The following is a 21,368-nucleotide window of genomic DNA, read 5'->3' on the forward strand; positions in this document are numbered from 1 at the left end:
CACAGATTTAATTAGTTAATAATTTCACCAATATTGCTCATGTTATGCTAAAAGGTTCGTTATGCTATAAGGTTAAGGTTTTTTTAATGAGTAGTCTGAAAAACGTTTAAGAATACATACAACTTAATAGGAGGAAGTGAATTCTTTTTATATTTATATCTATCTTTTTTATATTCTTTTGTTCCATTTGACATTGAGAGAATATAGTGCTGCATGCTTTAGAGCATAAATCACAAGGCATCTAAAGATTATCGATCATAGGGATCATTATATTATATGTTGATTAATTAATTAGGCCTCGATTATTATCAAAATGTTCGATGGTTATAATAGCTTATGAACACACTTTAGGGAGATTTATTTTCATATTTTCAAAGAATATTCTTATGATATTGCTTCTCTTATCCGCATCTGAAGTGGGGTTCTCTGAATTAGAATGTTAAAAAGATCACGATGGAAGCTTATGTACGTCAAACAATCACTAATTGCATCCACACCAGATAGAACAACATAATATCAAGTAAACAACCCAACAAATAAAAGTAAAAGTAGCCCGCTGATAAACCTCTCGTGTATTGACAGCCTCATGACCTTTAAAAGTAGAGTATATGGGTTGAGTTTTGCATCCACACCAGATAGAACAACACAATATCAAGTAAACAACCCAACAAATAAAAGTAAAAGTAGCCTGCCGATGAACCTCTCGTGTATTAAGAGCCTCGTGACCTTCCAAAGTAGAGGTCATGGGTTGAGTTTTGTTCGGACCAAAAATGCTCTGGGTTAAGCCAGGGGTTTTTATCATAGTGGACTTACGGGCGGTGGCCGGGTTTCCTCTAGAATGGTGTCGGGCCATGTCACCAGCGTTGTCTGCGTTCGCGGGCGTGGGTGAACTTTTGCCATAGGGTTTACCTGGGTGATCGGGCTTTTGTTGGTCGTTAAAAAAACAGAAAAAGTAAAAGTAGTTAAACATGATGCAATTGCTCAAAGATCTATTTATTTATTTGATACTAGTTAGTTAATTAAGGCACCCTTTTGGTAAATCAAGTTAATGATACATATTAGAAGAGTGTTTAGTGGTAGAATTTATAATGGATTCAGCCCTGAGATAAACAGTGGTGCAAGAAGGAACACGCACCTCTTCATGATCATCATCATTATCATCAAGATCACTCAAAGTAGTGTAGGTTCTAGCTAGCTGTGCTTCACTAAGCAACTGCCTTAGTTCCATGGTTTCTTTTTTAAGCCTATCATTTTCTTGAATAACTTGTTCATGAGTCTCCAAGAACCTGTTCAGCTTCTCCAAGAGTCCATGGTTCTCATTCCTGAGCCACATCACATGGGTGCACAGCTCATCTAACTGCTTCTGTTTCCTCATCCTGGATCTTCGAGCTGACTCCCGGTTCGATATCATCCTCCTTTGCTTCCTTTCATTGATGATGCTTGTATGGTTCTCATCAGCTTCATCTGAAGCACTTGAGTTAGTGTAACTTAAAGAAGAAGATTGTGGACACAAAGCAACCAATGGTATTTGAGGAGTTGAACTAGGTTGATGATAATAAGGCAAATTTGTCAAAAAATGGGCTGAAGATGACATCTCGTTTTGGAATGAAGTGAAGTTTGTAGAGATGTTAAATGAAGGGTCTTCATATTCAGGGGCTAAACAGTAGTTTCTTGCCATACCTCAGCTGGAATGTGTTTACGATAAATTGATATTGCAGACGATTATATTAGGTGAGTGATCATATGAAGAGGATGGGGATAGAATAGATGAGGAATGAAGGGTTTTATAGGAGGTGAAAAGTGGCTAATATGAAGCAAATAGTAAGTTTAATGTCTTTGGCTTACGATAGCAAGAGGGGTTTGATTTTTGAAAAAAAATGACTCTTCAAGAATGATGACTTATGAGTTATAATGGGTATGATGTATTCTTCTTGTGGCGGCAAAAGCTACTTTGTGAATGTAGGCCCTAATTTGTTCATTTGTAAATACCATGGGAGAATTAGTGGTGAGGTATAATAATAGAACTCTCTTAGCATGTATATATTATTGTTACATTTAGGCATGTAAACGAACCAAACGTTCATGAACAATTCATGAACTTGTTCGGCGGGAAGTTTGTTTATGTAATAAACGAACGAACGCGAATAAAAAAAAATGTTCGTTTAATTAAATGAACGAACATGAACACATCTTGTGTTCGTTTATTTATGTTCGTGAACATTTTTTTATGTTCGTGAGCATTCGTTTATTTACGTTCGTTTATGTTCGTTTAAATTTTAATAAATACATAAATAGTTATATTTATATAAATATTAGGTTTTCTAACTATTTATATAAATATAACTAATTAGTATATCTATAAACCCTTATTTAGATGTGTTTTCGGATTACATGTAATATATTAGACTTGTTTCTTCAATCATGTTAATTTATGTGTATTCAAATATGTTCTGTGAATTTTTTTATGTTCGTTTGTGTTCGTTTATGTTCGTGAACTGTTCGTTTAGGTTTTAAACGAATGAACATAAACGAACACGAACATGCCCGATTTCTTAATGAACGAACACGAACAAAAAAAGTGTTCGAGTATATGTTCGTGTTCGTGTTCGGTTAAAGTTAAATGAACGAACACGAACAGAAACGTGTTCGTTCGATTCGTTTACAGGCATAATTACATTTAACTTTAGATTTGCATTTTGGTCCTCTAATCAGAAGGCCCATTCTATACACACCCCCCCTCCTTCCTGATTACACCCCCCCTTGTGAGAGGAAAACTGTCGGTCCCACGCAGGCCCCACCTGTAAGTATGTGAGAGGAGGGGGGTGAAAAAAGTAAATAGGGGGGGTGTAGAAAGTAGCACCCAATCAGAAACGTTGGATGAACTTCTAGCCCTCCCTATGAGCGTAAACATTTTGTAAGACTTTAGTAGCATTAACTTGGCTAAAAGCTTCCATAATATATAAACCTTAATAAAATGACACTAGTGTCACATTATATTTACAAACTTCTTTTAAAAACTCTCATTTTAACTACAACCACAAACCTTCATCTCACACTTCACATCATCACCTACTTTTATAATTGTATTAATATATATCAAAGAGTAAATTTCCGTTTCCGTCCCTGAGGTTTGTCCATTTTAACTAGTCCAATCCAAAAATCTAATTTATAACAAATCCAGTCCTCCTGAAGTTTGCATTTCTTAACGCTTTTCATCCAAATTGCTAACTTGGTTTGTTTTTTCTATTAAGTATTGGTTAATTGACCAAAATACCCCCAGAGACTGAAATTGAAGTTAATTCTTATATAGTATATTTAAAATTGTTTAATGTTTATAATATATACACACACACACATATATATATACATATTATTTATACGTGTATATATACGTATATTATATCTATTTAAAAAGTATATTCATATTTAAAATTGTTTAACATTTGATGTTTAAAATTCTTATATATAAAAATATTATATATATATATATATGATATATATAAATCTAATTTATTTGTTTAATGTTTTAAATTTTTGGCGTGTTACAAAGTTTAAATAATCTAACCTCTAAAAAAATTATGTGTGTATATATACGTAAATATTATGTGTGTATATATATATATATAATATTACCCTTAAGGTAAAATGATTACGCAACTTATATATATATATATATATAATTACGCACAATAATAAATAACGACACACAATAATTACACACTAGTATAAAAATAATTACATATAAAAATTACACAACTTATAAATATATAATTTGATGGTATTGCAATGGTTTATTTTTTTTCAATATAAAACAACACGTGATTATGCGCTTTACGATGTTTGTGTTAGTGTGTTGTATTTGTCGCCGTATCGTACCAAATTGATTAATGAGCTATTACGCACAATAATAAATAACGACACACAATAATTAAACTTTGTAACAACCTAAAAAATTTAAACATTAAACAATATATATGATTATATATATATATATATATAATATTTTTATATATAAGAATTTTAAATATATGTAATATTTTTAGATATATATATAGAATTTTAAATATATATAATATTTTTATATATAAGAATTTTAAATATATGTAATATATATATATATATATATATTATAAACATTAAACAAATTTAAATATACTATATAAGAATAATATCTATGTGTTTGTCTTTTCTTGGTACATCTTTTCGGGGGTTAGATTATTTAAACTTTGTAACAACCTAAATAATTAAACATTAAACAATATATATGATTATATATATATAATATTTTTATATATAAGAATTTTAAATATATGTTATATTTTTAGATAGATATATATATAGAATTTAAATATATATATATATATAATATTTTTATATATAAGAATTTTAAATATACTATATAAGAATAAACTTCCATTTCAGTCCCTGAGGGTAATTTGGTCAATTAATCAATACTTAATAGAAAAAACTAACCAAGTTAGCTATTTGGATGAAAAGCGTTAAGAAATGCAAACCTCAAGGCTGGATTTGTTATAAATTAGATTTTTGGACTGAAATAGTTAAAATGGACAAATCTCAGGGACGAAAACGGAAATTTACTCTATATTACTTTCAGTTTATTTGTATTAAAATTAAAGTAAATATACAAAACTAAAAGTAAAAACTAAAAATGAAAACATACATAATCATAAATAATACATAAAAAGATAAAACATAGTCATAATTAAAAATAAAATATCACATAAATAAAAATATACTACATAAGCTATTCTTTATTTCCAATAAGTGTTCGATTAAATTGTCTCAAATTGTATATATGGTGAGTTTCTTTGTCATGTAAATTTTTAAAACTTTGCAAACGTTTGCTAAAATTATATGTCGATCAATGGCTTGCTGGTGGTACTTTAACATCCTCAATATCGGACCACTTGCTTATAACGTATCCCTCTTCTGCTAGCGATCATGTTATGTAGTATACTGCATGCATACATTATATCAAATATAATTTTTACGATCCACATCCTTGTTGGGCCTTGTAGGATTTGCAATCGAGTTCGAAGGACATAGAGTGCCCTCTTGACATCCTTTCTTTGTTGACTCATGACGTTATTTGAATTATCATCTTGAGGCTTTGTGGATAGTATAAGTTTTTTTTTTTATTTTACAATTGTGGCCCATCAGGAAAAATTCTATCTGCAAGATAGTATCTTTGGTGGTAATTTGTATCGTGTTCACCATAAAATTGCATGGAGGTTCAAAACTGTTTATTGTGTCACGAAATATTGATGATTGATATTTACTTTTAGTAATTTATAGATCATAGACCCCGTCAAGGTAACGCAACCCCTTGAATCCATGCTTATAGTATAATATACACATAAGTCCAACATACTTATATGGTTTTTACTTGACACTATCATATCGCCTTGTGTCCTTGTCCTTTGATGGATGTACATTAAAGCGAACTCCAAACTTTTATCGAAGTAGCTAAACTTCAAACTCATGTAGGTAGTTCTTCAACCTCATCTCACTTGCAGGTTTTAACACATACATTGGGATGATGTATCTTATACCTTTGACACTTCTAGGTTCAACTTCATGATTTCATCAATAGGAAGTATCAAATATGAGTAGTTCTTGTGATGTGATCCCAAGTGTCGCATCTACAAAAACCTATGTTTCTACCGATGTTAATACTTGCTACCTATGAAATAAATGGGAACTTATTCCTACTAACTTTTCATAAGTTGATAATATCAACCTGTAACTATTTATGTCTAAGATATTTGTATAAGCACAAACTTATCGAACTTGTTTGTGAAATTTGTTTAAATTGCATTTTCAAACACTAATGATCAGTACACAATTTTTTTATTGTCAACTTTAAACTACCAGAAACAACTTGTTCCTTCTGATCCTTTTAAGCTAGTTCCCTATTACAACTTCAACTCTAAATGCTTAGTACTAATCTTTTCTTATTGACAAGCTCAGACCAACAACTAAGTTGCTATTGATGCTTTTAGATGTTTAGTTTTATGAACTTAAGCATTTTCATCCTGATTGCTTTTTAAATTGAGAAGTGCATTTCACCCTAAGTTTCCTGAATTTTTTAAAACCCAGTTGGAACCTTCATTCATACTTTTCACTCTCTGCTCGTAAACTAAAACCAACAATCATATCTTTTTATTGATCCCCTAACTACCTTGCATATGTTGTTCCAGTAAAACTACTTTAGTGATCTACAAAATCTCATTGCCTACCTGGAGAAAATTGACAAAAATGTTAGATATCATCAGATGATAGACTTTTTGTCCAATTGTCAAATCACCTTCGCCCAAAATAGCCAACCTAGAAGTTTAAAAACCCCATTGGGGGGTTTAGACACATGCCAAGGTTAATGTCAAGAAAGTCACATTTATTTATGTGGTAAACAAGATGTCAATCATCAATGCTTTGAAGGTACAAACAGCTTCGCACTTATATGATATAAAAAATGAGTATTCTTTTCCCAAAGATAGTATTAAACAAACCATATGAATATCAAATATAATGAAGATAATCATATTCCTACCATACTCAAAAGGCATTTTGATTCTAAACCGAAGTTTTATATGAAGTCATTCTTAAATGTTTAACAAAAATAACTATTGCTTGGGATCAAGTTTCTTTAAGAGTTCAAGCTTTGATCTATGGCCTGGTAAGAGGTTTGAAGTTCAGTTTTCCAAGAAGTGTACTAAAAGACTTTTGTGCAAGTAGGAGACTTGTGCTTTATCCAAGAATTGTTACATCTTATTGCGACATAAACACGGAACCACTTTACTATCCAGTAGTCTATTATTTCATGTCAAGGTGCAAGCATATAATGTTTTAACTAACTTAAGAACCCTTGGTGGGTACTATTAGGAGAAGACTACATTTTCTCCCACAATGTTTCTACTAGGAATGCTCTTATAGGTGAGTTAGATGCACAACTAGGAGAGCGATAACCCATCTCCACAACACTTCATATCCCAATTAGTCCCAACACCCCAAAAACATATCCACAAAAACATCCAAGGGATTGAGTAGTAAATTGAGGCCCTTGCTCAACACAAAAGGATTTGAAACCAATAGGGTGTTTACTTCCTAAACACTATCTTTGGCCTTTACCTTAATCCAAAAAACTCAAGGATCCTCCTAACATGACCATGTTTAGACACAAGGATATCCACGTTCTAATATCATCCTAACTTAAGGATGAGGTTGTTGAAAAAGTCCGCTCTCCCTGGACAGACTTACATTCGCCACCATCTACTATCAAGCAAAGTAGTGATTATAATAACAAATTAATCAATGTACCTTTCAGTCACCATACACTCAAGGTACTGATTCTTCAATATCCTCAATTAAAGAAGAATGTGATTGACATAGCATCTCAACTAGAATCGAAGGAGATCAAAACTTTGGACTTCCTAACATACTGGTTCAATAGATTAAACCATAACTCAGAGAACATACCATGAAGGCTCCATGCCTAATCCTAAAAAGCCTTATCCATTGGAACATAGCAAGGGTCTGGTATCACATCAAGGGTGAAGAGCCAAATTTTGATGAATTGCCGGCTACATTTTTTATCTTATTCTAGAATTATAAAATAGAAAGTCTAAGTATGTGAAATCAAAGGTTCCCTCACCAAGATGAGGGAGAAATGCCATCACAATGCCATTTTCAATATTCTATCATTACTAACCCAAATCCAGAGCCAAACACATACCCAAACATGACTTGTGTAGACAGGAACTACTTTCTAACTAGTTATCCATTTAGTAGCAATTCTAAATAATCATAATTTACATTCTTTCATACAATTCTTATTACAGAACCCATAGATGCTCAAGCTTTTATGTTACACAATATAAACACATCCTACCATAACATCACTATCAAACAAATGAAAACTTTAAAAAATACCTTTGCAAAAAACATTTTGAAGGTTAAAAAAAAACTAGAGTCCAAATGTCAACTTTCTCACGTTACTATATAGCCCAACATATTCCTTATTCCATGATGCTACCAAAAAGGGAGATGGTGATGATGGATGCCTCAATAAAAACGAAAGATAGACGGTACGAAAGAAACCTACATTATCAACACTGGCCAAAGTTAAATCTACAAACAAACAAAATATGTATCATCAACATCAAAGGTAAAACCATTCAAACCTGGTATCCAAGAGGAATTTGATCACTTGATGGTTAAAATAAAAGTTGCTACCCATGAAGTTATCGGCGTTGGCGTTGGTGTTGGTGTTGGTGTTGGTATTGGTATTGGTGTTCATGCTAATAAATGATGCTTTTACTCAAGACCCACGTAGTTAATATCGGAGACATATCGGTCCCTTAGTAAAATATCTGTATTAAATATCGATCAAAATATCGGTACCGATATTATCGGCGATATTGACCGATATAACCAATATATCACTGATATTTGACTGATGTAACCGATATATCACCGATATTTGACCGATAAAACCGATATATCACTGAATTATTGGTGTTAAATTGCTATATATATAAATTCTGCATTATATTAAAATTACCAATATCCCACCGATATCTCACCAAGATAACCTATATTTCAAATATCTATCCTTGACCGATATTCGATATTTTACCGCATTAACAACATAGCTCAAGACTAAGTTTAAGATGCTAATGTGCAACACAGAATTGGAATAAGTTAGGTGTAACTCCAATGGATCTCTTTCTAATTTAAAAATAATTTTCCAAAAAAATGAAGGTAGAACTTTTACTCAACATTTTGGCGATTTAGACTCCTATTCTTCTTATTGACCTTTTTTAAGAGTGATACATCTTACCTTTTTGTTATTGGTAAATACAACATATAAATGTGTTTAATGCATCAAAACAAATTAAGCAAAAATTGAAATACTTTATTATCTACATATGTACTATATAATAAAAGAAAAATATGGGGGATACGTCTTATCCATTGGAGTAATCTACTTTTAGGTTTTCTCGCATCTTTCTCCCACTTAATTATAGATAATTATTTTTAAGTTAAAGATAGCTACTATATGATTAAATAAATAAATCTAATATGTAATTAGTTATTAGTTTTTTAAATAAACTTATATCTTTTACTTAAAAGCTTCACAAAGTTCAAAATTATGTTGGTTAAAACACTAAAAAAATGAATAATAATGACCACAATTGTTTTATGAGTGATTTAAAAATTTTCAAATATTTAATATAGTTGAATGGTAAGAATGATAAAAATATAGTATGTTAAATAATAATAATAATAATAATAAATAATAATAAAAAATAGGTGGCACTAAAACACGAAAATTAATACCAAGTTGAAAGCAGGGCGGAGCTAATGTGTTATGTCACACCCTTATTTTTCGGTGGGCCCGGACTTGGGTATATGCGTGACGATTAATACCAGTAATCACAATGCACAGTGGAAGATGAGATTTTAAACTGCATAGTACAAAAATATTACACAGACTGTTCGTACTAAAAGATCCACAAGAGGATCAAATGTAATAAAATATGACTAGAGACTAATAGGGTCTTTCGTGAAGTTGCAAATTCCATAACGCCTAGACCAAGCAGCTCCAGCCTATTCCGTATTTGCTATATAACCTGCGCTTAGTCTTTCGAAAATATGTCAGTTTTCACTCGTAAATACAATTAACCGACTCTTTTTAATTTTTTTTCAAAAAGTATTTGATACCATTTGATATATCATTTTAAAATAATTTGGGACAAACTATATTTACCAGTTTTACATGCTTGTCAATACATATGGGGACCGGAAGCTAAACGCGGGTACATGACTAATCGGCACACCACATTTTCAATATCATATAAATATAGCATTAGCGTCTGTTAAGTGTATGCCTACATCCCGCTCTTAGGTCGTGGCCATCTGCAATTAAACGAGTCGGGATATCCAGGACACGGTCGTATTAGCCCCCAATGTTTAACTTATCAAGCAAAATGGATAAAAACGGGTTATTTGAATTTTGGACATCATTCGTCATTGATTCAATACCCAACCAAGCGGCTAGTGCTGTATTCCAAGCCCTTATAAAGGAAAATTAGGCTAAGAGTATTTACCTGTGCTAGTCTTTACAATTCAAAGGTGTTAAGCACAACCGTTAACCAAAAACAACAAATGCAGGCGCAATTTACGGGAGGCCCCTAGTCTGGAATGAATGGAACTTTGATTTGTTAGAATGTTAACGGATCTTATACAAATCATTTGACTTTGACTTGATAACTTAAATAGATACGTACGGTTCGCTAGATTAAGCGTTGACCAGATAGAATGTGGTTTATACCCTTCCGAGTACGAGAACTCGTATAATATGGGTTAAATAACCATACTTTCTGATTAGAACTGAATCGGAAAGGTTTGACCCAATTCGACTAGTTTATATATTTTATGCTATTTAAAGTAGCCGTACGCGCATATGCGATATCGGGTGGTCGAATAGGTCTAAGTCAAGTACATTATGCCAAAACATATTTCATAATGTTATAACATCAATTTCAAACTAAGATTATAAGTTAAACTGGTTTAAAAATCATTTTTAGGCGATAAGGACAATTTTAGTATTTTTAGGCATATTATTAGGACTTTATCTTTATACCTACTAAATGATATCATCAAATGGTATAACCTGAGAGGATTATTTCCCACAATAATATAATCATATAACAACCTTTATACAAGCTCCAAACTTGAGCAAACGAGTCAAAATCGCAAGTCAAAGCAGAATTCAAACTGTTTGACTTTCGTTTGCAAAACTAGCTCTAGACAGGAAATGACGAGTTGAACATGATTAAACATGTCCTAATATGTTATATAAACTGTTACAATGTCAAAAATTAAAGTTTGGATCACAAGGGATCTATCGAGGGTGCCATCACAAAGGATTAACACCATCATTATTATGATCACGTAACCAAGTTTGATTCAAATTTGGGTTGACCGAAATGGTTAGAACCGAAAGTCAAAGCAAAAATCATTTTGCTTGACTTTCGGCTAATAACTAGCCTAGGAAATGAAAAGAGACTAGGGAGAACACTTACAAGTGTTCAAAAGAGTGTTGTAACTCTAGAAAGGAAGCCTCTATAAATCAGAAGCACTCAAAGATAGAGAGAATGATTTTTGAAAGGTGCAAGTTCAAATGGCTCATAGATAGATCTATTTATACTTGAGCTCAAGCCTTCAAATCTTGCCAAGTGTCTCCATGAGTGATTAGGGAAGGATTAGTGGCAGGACACATGTCTTATGGAGGCTATAAGGTGGCACAAAATGAGCAAAGGTGGCAAGAAACATCTGCAGCAGCTGCAACTGCTGTGCCAGCGACACCCTTACGGACCGTAAGGGTTATGGCTTACGGTCTGTAAGGACCTTCAGCGTCCACAAAGTTTTCAAATGCCTTACGGACCGTAAGGCATATGCCTTGCGGTCCGTAAGGGATCGCCAGAAGCCATAATTTTGGCATTTTCTCATATTTGATCCCTACGCTACTCATCTTCCATATTTCATACAATTTAGTCCCTCTCGTTCAACATATCTAGAATATTTGAGAGTATATCGGACACATTTGGTAAAATTTTCAGAGGTTTCACATGTTAGCAGGGATAGCACGGGCTACGGCTCAAGCCCGTCTTCGTAGTGTAAAAAGACCACTCAACTCCGTCTCTGTAGTATAAAATACCCCTCAACTCCGTCTTATTTATACAAAAAATACCCCTGATCAAAAAAAAAAAAAAATTGGAGATACCCCTAAAGGGCTAGTTCCGCCACTGGACTTGAAAGAAACAAAGTTTTAAATTTAACTTAACAAAATATAGAGTGAATTGCAAGTTTTGTCCTTTATCTGTATACCCAATTTCAGGCGGTGTCCTTTGTCTTTAAAATTGACGAGCTTTATACTTAATGTTTCCAAATGCTACAAGTTATGTCCTTTAGCCCTAACCCAGTTAGTTTTAAATGTTAAGTGAAGGGTAATTTGGTCTTTTTTTCCATGTGAAGACACTTGTTTGACTTTTCTAGAACTAATTGTTGTTCTTCTACTTCCTTTAAAAGTAAAACACCATTGTCAATTTGAGTTTTCAGCCTTTCGCCTCCTTTCATGACTTGAGTTTGGCTAATTTATCCAAACTCCGATGTACAATTTTAATCCAACTTCTTTTTCATCTTCTAATTTGGCAAAGGCCTCTTTTAATAATAAGTTCTGACTCAGTGACGGAACAAGAACGATTTAGTTAGGGGGTCATCATAAGTTTATATTCTATACCGGTTCAAATTAGGGTATCCATCTCTAAGTTTGTTCTTCAAAAACTCAAAATTTATAAATAAAAATTCAAAAGGTTCCGGTGATCGGAGGGTCAACGGACCCTCTTGACCCCCCTCTGATTCCGCCCCTGAGTTCTGTTATCGTTCACAGCGATACTCTCGAATCGAGATAGGTTTCGATTGTGAGTCCCTTTTTAATCATTGTTGGCATCTTCTGAATCAATGAAGTTGTGTGCTTTTCTTGCGGTTCTCGTTGACCCGTCTTTCTACATGTCATCGGGTCAAAATAATGATTTTTACCTTTCTAGTGGTTCTTGAATCTGGGGTCTAAGGATCAGTATGGTAGGGAGAATTAGTCACTAAGTCATCACACCCTGCGAGGACTTGATGCGGGAAGGCTTCAATCATTGTATGGTGTTGACGGTGGTGGCTCCACGCTGCAACAACTACCACGTTTAAGAAGGGGGAAACTACAAGGGGTGTTTAGGCGTCTCATCGTTCAGATCTGGTTAAAGGAGGAAATTGATGGTAGCTTATGGTGGCTTTGATGGTGTTAACAGTGGAGGAGATTTGTGGCAGGTGGGGGTGGGTAGTTGTGGCAGTGGGCCAGTTGAAGAAGACAATTCGATATAGAGAGAAGGGGGTTTAATATTTTAAGTACTTTTTAATTGAAATAAAATGGTTAGGTATTTAGTTATTTACATTTTTAGTTCCTGGAAGGATGAAGTGACAAAATTCCTATAAGGCATATGATTAGATTTAATTAAAAAAACTAAATGGGTTAGGGCTAAAAGACATAATTTGTATCATTTGGAAACACTAAATACAAAACGTGTCAATTTTAAAGACAAATGATACCGTCTGAAAGTGAATATATAGATAAATGACAAAACTTGCAATTCACTCCAAAATATATAACTCTCTGATGAATATCTTGATGACTGTATATATTAACAAATTACATTCTATTTCATTCTATTGGTATAATACATGAGTTTATTCAACTGTGCAATACATATGTTTTGTTAAAACATAACTTTTACGTTATTAATTATATAACATTACTAACCCGTGTAATACATGAGATTCTACATAATTAGATATTAAAAGATTTGTGTAAGTATAGGAAATAGGAGGGGGGGGGGATAGTGCACGGTCTTCCCAACCGCCGGAGTGATCTCACTCCGGGAGCCGCTACCCGACCAAGCTAGCTCTGCGGTGACTTCCCCATGCCGAGTTCTTACCCTGGGCGACATATGCCACTCCCAAGATTTGAACCCGGTACCTCTGAGAAGAGGTGGGTGTCGGTGGCCAACTGGGCTACCCAGTTGGTTAGGAAATAGGAAATAAGTTATATGATGTAAATACTAATTAAGACCTCATCCCTGTCATTTTTATCTTAACCCCTTTCGCATTTTCCACAATATCACTCCAAAAAAACTAATAGTTAGACATAAAAATTTTAATCCATTTATCCAACGTGTTAACACTTTTAAACTAATTCCATTCCATTCCATTCCATTCCACTAAAATATAATTAGCAACTTTTGAAAAACAATCCTTATAACATGTCAATACATTTATTAAACGGGCCGCTTCGAATCAACGGTTTATTTATTTATTTTTTTGAAACGGTTAACAAAATCAACCTCGAGAACTCTTGGGGCACCCACTGGACAAACGGAGTACTCCGAGAGTAACCAGAGTCGTCCACCACCAATTCCGCGGAAAATCCGGTAACGACGGTAAAATTACTAGTAAAACCCGTTTAGCTCAAGGATCGAACCAAGTTTTCCCTGGATCTCCTATTACTGCCCACTAATGGCTCACTCCTTTTTGGCAACAAATGAGAATTGAACTTGAGTCTTTAAAGAAGAACTCAAGTCCTACTATCACTTGAGCTAGAGATTATTGACACAAATGTTTATTTAATAGGTCGTATTCACAGGTTGACCACTTATAATAAATGAGTTATCTTAATTAAGCGAAAACCTGATGATTTTGTATAATGTCCATGTCGTAAGAGATTGTCGCACCTACAGAAACAAATATGAAATGTCTGGATATGATGTTTAGAAATTAAGAGTAAGAATATGCAAACCGAACCATGGGTGTTATTGTTGCACCAGACAAACCGATCCAAAGTGACCTGTAACGTGTACATATCTTAGTTTTAGGTTTACTATCCAATGCCCCGTGTTGTAAACTCATAAATCATTAATCATCACTTAATTTTATAATCTACTTGCTCAAATGCCTTAACATTTATATATATAAGCCCCAGCTGTTTATAATGACAATATTTATTTCAATCAACTTGCTAAACTGACTTTACTATCAATATATTTATTAGACTAGTGGGTATGGTTCGGCTCATTCCCACGGGGATGAGCCTCCACGTAGGCGCCACGTAAACGGCCCGTGGAGGATGAGCCAAGTGAGGGATGGAGGGGGATGGAGGATGGGGCCCCACCTCATTATTTTATAATTTTCTATTGTTTAATTTAATAACCAAGGTAATAAAAACTTTATAAAATTTAAAAAACACCACATCAAACAACATAAATAATTTCATTCCATAAAAAAAAAATTACATTCCCTAAAAAAAAAAAGAAACCGAAAAAAAAAAAAAAAATTACATTTCCTAAAAAATAAAAAGAAACCGAAAATAAAAAATAAAAAAAATTACGTTTCCTAAAACCTACGACGTCCATTTTTTTTTCACCTCTTCCTTCATCCTCCGATAAACCTCACGTTCATCCTCCGGACTCGGAAGTTTTAGTGCGTTTGGCCGTTGCGACCTCATTTGGAACCGGCTTCCATTTTTGTTCTTTCCTTACAACGTTCCATGCTCGGAAGTGCGGGAAAGGCGTTGAATTTTGGGAGTCCCACTTGGCGATAGCAAGGTTAAGAATATCTTGCTCGTTACTCCCGCTTGGCGGCGAAAGGTAAATTTGGTTATAAATTTGATTAAAGGCGTTGACGACCTTGATCATTTTTCGCCACTTGCCCGAGACGGATTCGACATCACGAGCCTCCCCATGCTCCATAATCGCGTTAAACCTATCCGTTGTCTTCTTCCAAAAACTACTACCCGTTTGGTTGTTTCCTAAAATTTTAAAAATAGTGCATTAGTAAAAAAAAATTAAATTTTATAAAAAAAATAGAAACCGAAAATAAAAAAAAAAATTATACCGACTATCGGGCAATTAGAGGCCTTAGTAAACGCCATAGCTAGCGCCTCCTCTTCTACTTTCGTCCATTGCCTCCCCTTTGCTCTCGGTTTTTGCGCGGTTTCGGGTTCAACCATCTTTCCCTTCCCCTTCTTTTTTTTGCGCGTGAGCTCTTGCGGTGGTGATTCGGGGACGACTTCTTCATCATCATCTTCAACTTGAACCGGGGGTTGCGATTGGGATTGGAGTTGTTCAAACGTGTTGCGTTGCATGATTTGTTGGAGCGCTTGATATTGTTGAACTTGTTGTAGTTGAGACATTTGTGAGAAGGCGTTGGGTGTTTGTTGGAAACCCGAAAACGGAAATTGCGAAGCCCCCACGAAGGATCCATAGTCGGAGTGTAAGCGGGACTCGAAAAAAAATTAGGTTGGTTCGGATTGGGATTATTCGGGTTGGGGTTGTTTGGGTTGGGGTTGTTTGGGTTGAATGGATTCATGTTTGGGAGAGAATGGTATAAAAAATATAGAGTATTTTTATAAAAAAGGATGAGAAATGGAGAAGAATGGGAGTAGAATGAGAGAAATTGGTTTAAAAATGGATTGGGATTATGGTATTTATTTAAAAGGAAATTGATTTTTTTTATTAAAATAGCCGTTAAATAACGGTATTATTTTGAAAAGAGGGGCGGCACACCCGGCTATGGGTGGCCGATTGTGATGGAAGCCGGGCCAGGGGGGCGGTGTGGGGGTCCGGCGCCGGGCCAAGCCGGGCCAAGCCGGCCCCCATACCTTCTATTACAATCGATAGGATTTAAGCTTATGTAGGAACACACATCACTCCTAAACATGCTTTCATGTAAGTTCGTTGAAGTTTCATAGTACTTAGTTTATATATATAACAATATATGCATTATTGTCAACTTGGTAAAGAGACGCTTAAGCCTATGTAGCGACAGGCATCACTCCTAAAGCATGCTTGTCATGAAAGTTCGTGGGAACTTCCTACACTATTAATTTATACAAAAAAGTTAATTTCACTTGTAATAAATTGCAATTACAGCTAGCTAATAGTGGTAGGCTATCTCTTAAAATAAGTTTGCTGTTAAATTTCTTATCTTATGTTTTCTAATGGGTGGTTCCTTTATAATTTTTTTACTCAAATAACTGGCTTTCTTCGCCTGATCAACTTTTAAAAGTATCCATTTCATACGATACTGATTATAAAATTACCATTATAATAGAAATCTTACCTGTTGTGATCTGGATTTTCAAATTAAACTTCGGTTTTATTCAGGAATCAGGATAAACCAACTACGAATCGTACATGATATGGATCTTTAAATGCACTTTGTTTTATAGTAGTTTTTATTTGTTTATTTGGTACAGTAACATTTTGTTTAGATATAAGTGAATTTATTAACTTTATAACATTTTTTCTTTCTTGATTTAAGGTGCTTTTATGAAGTGTCCAGGAAAAATCCAACCCATAATGTGCCTTCTTAAACATGAAGAGGTGATTGGTGCATTTCCCATCGTACAGAAGTTGAAGAACACATCTGCGGTTTATATAGCTATCATGAAGATAGCCAATACTTCCTTGCATCATATTTCGCTAAGTATTATATACATATATTTATATAGGGGTTAGTTAACATACAATTTGTCTTAATGTACGGTGCGTACAAAATTGAGTTACAACATGCGAGGGTGTTTTTTTTTTTGTTTATAACATGCTAACTTTATATCTCGTACGTTCGTAGGCAGGGCCGGTCCTAGAATTTTGGGGGCCCAAAGCGAATTAAAAATTCGAGGCCCTTTTTAATTATTTAGGCTCGTAATTTCGTTTTGTATTTGATATGAAATATATTAGGAAGAAACTTATAAAACACTCAACTATTATATAAACTAGATGATTTCCCTAATCAAATAATGTCGGGATCTAATACATAAATCAAATCTAAGTTGGTCGAAAGAGTTTAACCTAACAAATAACAACTTATATTATGTGTGAAAGGAATTAAAAATGCTACTTATTTTAAGTATATTATTGTTATTAATTAGAAATGATTTTTTTTAAATAAAATTTTACATAGACGTATCATGTTAAAAATTGTGTGGACAAAATATTTTAGCGTATTAAATTAAGAGAGGTGATTAAAAAAGATGCATTTAAAACCCTTTATTGAATGAGTGAGTAAAGTGATTAATAATTTTGAAAATGGGTAGCAGTGGGAATTCAAACCCAGCCCTCTACAAAAACCAGTTGGAATTCAAACCCAGCCCTCTACAAAACCAAATCTTGTTCTTACCACCATACTACACTTGTTTTAATGTTAACAAATATCACCGTAAATATAATATTTTTTTTCTATAAATAAAGATTTATTTTTTTAATTTCGAAGGCCCTATTTTTTGGAGGCCCTAAGCCGTCGCCTAGCCCAATTACACTAACGGGCCAACCCTGTTCGTAGGATAAGTTATGTTGTACATTATACTTTCACTATATATATAGGGATTGGTTAAAATGAGAACCAACTTGAGTTGTAAGAACCGTAAGAACTAGGCCATCCAAAAGGTTTTTTCGAATTTTTTTTCTCAGAAGTCATAAAGAAATCACCATTTTCATCACAAAAAATTAAAAAAAATATCTCATACCCACATTTACATGAGGGGTAAAAAAAAGTATTCATCTTCGTACAAAATTTACAACAGCGTGTAAAAAAACTAGCATCAGTCAAAACTATCGGCTCGACAATTTATTTTTTATTTTTTTTACAGATGTATTTATAATAATTTCACCTACGTTTGTGCAAAAAAATTTTGGCCCAACTTGCGCGTGAAGAAAAAGTTCTCATGGTTCTCACAACTTATGGTGGTTATCATTTGAACCGAGCCCTATATATATATATATATATATATATATATATATATATATATATATATATATATATATATATATATATATATATATATATATATGTAGGGAGCCGCTAAAATAAGAACCACCTCCAGTTGTAAGAACCGTAAGAACCACTCTCAGCCAATTAGATTTTGACACTTAAAAGGGTAGTTTGGTCATTTCCTCATAAATGTCATTTTCAACTTCTCTCCACATTAATTGTTGCAGGCTTCTCTCTCCCCACCTTTATAGTCGTCAGATTTTCCTTTTCTCTTTCCACAATTTTGAAAGGCACCATTCATTTTTTAAAACCCATTACTTGGGTCTCTCTCCACAATTTAGAAAGCCACCCTTCATCCTAAATGCAGATGATGATCATCACGATCGATGGTGAGGATGAACCCGCCACCTCGTCGGATCCTTTTGCTGAAATCCACCGCCACCCGCCGCTCCCTTCTGCTGAAATCCACCGCCACCCCGCCGGTCCCTCCATTTCTCTCATCTCTTTCTCTCTCTCTCTCGACTTTGGGTTTTTCACGACTTTGACGGTGAACGATGGGACATGTGTTGTTATCTCCGGCGGTGGTGGAGTGCCGATGTCGGTGGTGGTGGGTGTTTGATGGCGGCGGTGGAGTGCCGATGTCGGAAGGCGGTGGTGGTTTGTGGGGAGACCGGTGAGTTTGGTAAGTGTTTTTGTTGATGGTTTGTTTTTACGATGATGTTCGTGGTTTGTTTTTGATGTTCTGTTTTTTTGAATATGGGTTTGAATCTGGTGGGTTTTGTCTTTGTGGGTTTGAATCTTGTGGGTTTGATTCCGTTGAATCTTTTTGAATCTTGTGGGTTTGAATCTGTTGAATATGGGGTTTGATTGATGTTCAATTTTCCTTTTGCCGGGTTTTTGTTTGAATGATGTTCATGTTCATGTGTTTGTTTGAATGATGTTCATGTTCCTTCTGTGGGTTTGATTTTTCTGGGTTTTTTTGAATCTGATGGGTGTTCTTGGGGGTTTGATTTTCTGGGCTTGATTCTGTTGAATCTGGGCTTGAATGTTGTTAATGTTTGAATCTGGGTTTGAATGATGTTATTGTGATATTTAAATCTGTGGGTTTTGATACGATCGACGGGGTGGCGATGATGCAAAAAAAAAAAAAAACGTAGATTTTGATGACGATGGCGCGGCAAGGACGGCGGAGGGTAGGGTTTTTGATCCTGCAACCCTACTTTTTGCAGCCTCTTGATTATCGGATAATCTGAGCCAAACCCCGTTTTTTTTTCCGAGATACCCTTTGTTTTTTATGTTTGTTGGGTTTCTATATTTTTTTTTTTGAGGCGTCGATGATGATAACAATATATCTGAGACACCCCCCGAGTTTGCGATTTCTAGGTGAGTTCGTTTTTGCGTAAAAAAAATCTGTAAAAAAAATAACCCGTAAACTTTTTTACGTAAAACGTAAAAACGTGAAGCGTAAAAAGTTTTACGTAAAACGTTTTACGTAAATCGTAAAAAGTCTTACGTAAAACGCAAAACGTAAAACGCAAAACGTAAAACGTTTTACGTTTTACGTAAAACGTAAAGCGTTAACGTTTTACGTTTTACATAAAACGTAAAAAGTAAAATTTTTTTCGTAAGACGTAAAAAGTTTTACGTAAACCGTAAAAAGTTTTACGTAAAACGTAAAACGTAAAAAGTTTTTCGTAAAACGTAATTTTTTTCATAAAACGTAAAACATAAAGTTTTTTTTAGTAAAACGTAGAAAGGTTTACGTAAAACGTAAAAAAGTTTTACGTAAACGTAAAACGTAAAAAGTTTTACGTTTTACGTAAAACGTAAAAAGTTTTACGTAAAACGTAATTTTTTTTTCGTAAAACGTAAAAAGTTTTTCGTAAAACGTAAAAAGTTTTAGATAAAACGTAAAACATAAAGTTTTTTTAGTAAAACGTAAAAAGTTTTACGTAAATGTCATTTAAAAACCGGCGCGTAAAACGTAAAAACGTAAAAAACGTTAATGTAGAAAACCGGCGTGTAAAACGTAAAAAAACGTTAACGTAAAAAACCGGCGCGTAAAACGTAAAAAAACGTTAACGTAAAAAGCCGGCACGTAAAACGTAAATAACGTTAACGTAAAAAAACGGCGCGTTGAAAAAAACGACGCGTTGAAAAAACGAAGCCAAAAACCGGCGCGCAAAAAACTTCGGGACGCCAAAAACCGGCGCGTTGAAAAAACCGGCGCGTAAAAAACGTAACGGTAAAACGGGACGCCAAAAACCGGCGCGCAAAAAAATTCGGTTTGTTAAAAAAATGTTAATTTAAAAAGAGATTTTAATAAAAATATTCTTTTAATAAAAAATTATCACAAAATCTGAATTAAAAAAATGATTTTAATAAAATTTTGTTAGACAAATCTGAATTTTGAAATTTTTGTTTAACATAAAATTCTGATTTTTTAATATAAAGTAATTAATGAATAAAACAAAAAGACAATTAAATATAATATATATATAAAGACAAAATAGTGTAATTTTACTATACTACCCTTTTGGATTATAATATTAAAGACATAATAAGACAAAATCTATTTAATATTAATTTTAGTTACTTTAAATCTCATCCATCCATCTCCTTGATCTTAAGGCTAGAAAGTGGTTCTCTCAGTTCTTACAACTGGAGGTGGTTCTCATTTTAGCGGTCCCCTATATATATATATATATATATATATATATATATATATATATATATATATATATATATATATATATATATATATATATGGGTGAGGTTCGGCTACAAAGTCTATTTTTCCTACAAAGTGTACAAAGTCATAAAACACTATAATTTCAGCCTTAAAACACACTCAGAACCCTCAAATAACATAGTGAATATCAATAAAACACAATATCCGAACCCTAACAATCCTTAAAAACTTCAAACACATCATCGTACAACTATGAATATAAAACACAGCATGATAATCA

At 33.7% G+C, this 21,368-nt stretch overlaps 2 protein-coding genes across 2 annotated transcripts; both read right to left on the minus strand.

Annotated features, from left to right (window-relative positions):
• Positions 1-567: 567 nt before the first annotated feature.
• On the minus strand, positions 568-1,736 carry LOC110922332 (basic leucine zipper 43). Its single transcript, XM_022166652.2, has one exon. It carries the CDS (start codon positions 1,676-1,678, stop codon positions 1,046-1,048), a length of 633 nt encoding a protein of 210 aa, XP_022022344.1. The 5' UTR covers positions 1,679-1,736; the 3' UTR covers positions 568-1,045.
• Positions 1,737-14,947: 13,211 nt separating this feature from the next.
• On the minus strand, positions 14,948-16,237 carry LOC110921696 (glutathione S-transferase T3). Its single transcript, XM_022166047.2, has 2 exons — positions 15,520-16,237; positions 14,948-15,433 (listed from the first exon to the last, which is right to left on the minus strand). Exons 1-2 carry the CDS (start codon positions 15,815-15,817, stop codon positions 15,081-15,083), a joined length of 651 nt encoding a protein of 216 aa, XP_022021739.2. The 5' UTR covers positions 15,818-16,237; the 3' UTR covers positions 14,948-15,080.
• Between the last annotated feature and the right edge of the window lie 5,131 nt (positions 16,238-21,368).

Source organism: Helianthus annuus, chromosome 17 (genome assembly GCF_002127325.2).
Source record: "Helianthus annuus cultivar XRQ/B chromosome 17, HanXRQr2.0-SUNRISE, whole genome shotgun sequence".
In the NCBI taxonomy this organism is placed as follows: Eukaryota; Viridiplantae; Streptophyta; class Magnoliopsida; order Asterales; family Asteraceae; genus Helianthus; species Helianthus annuus.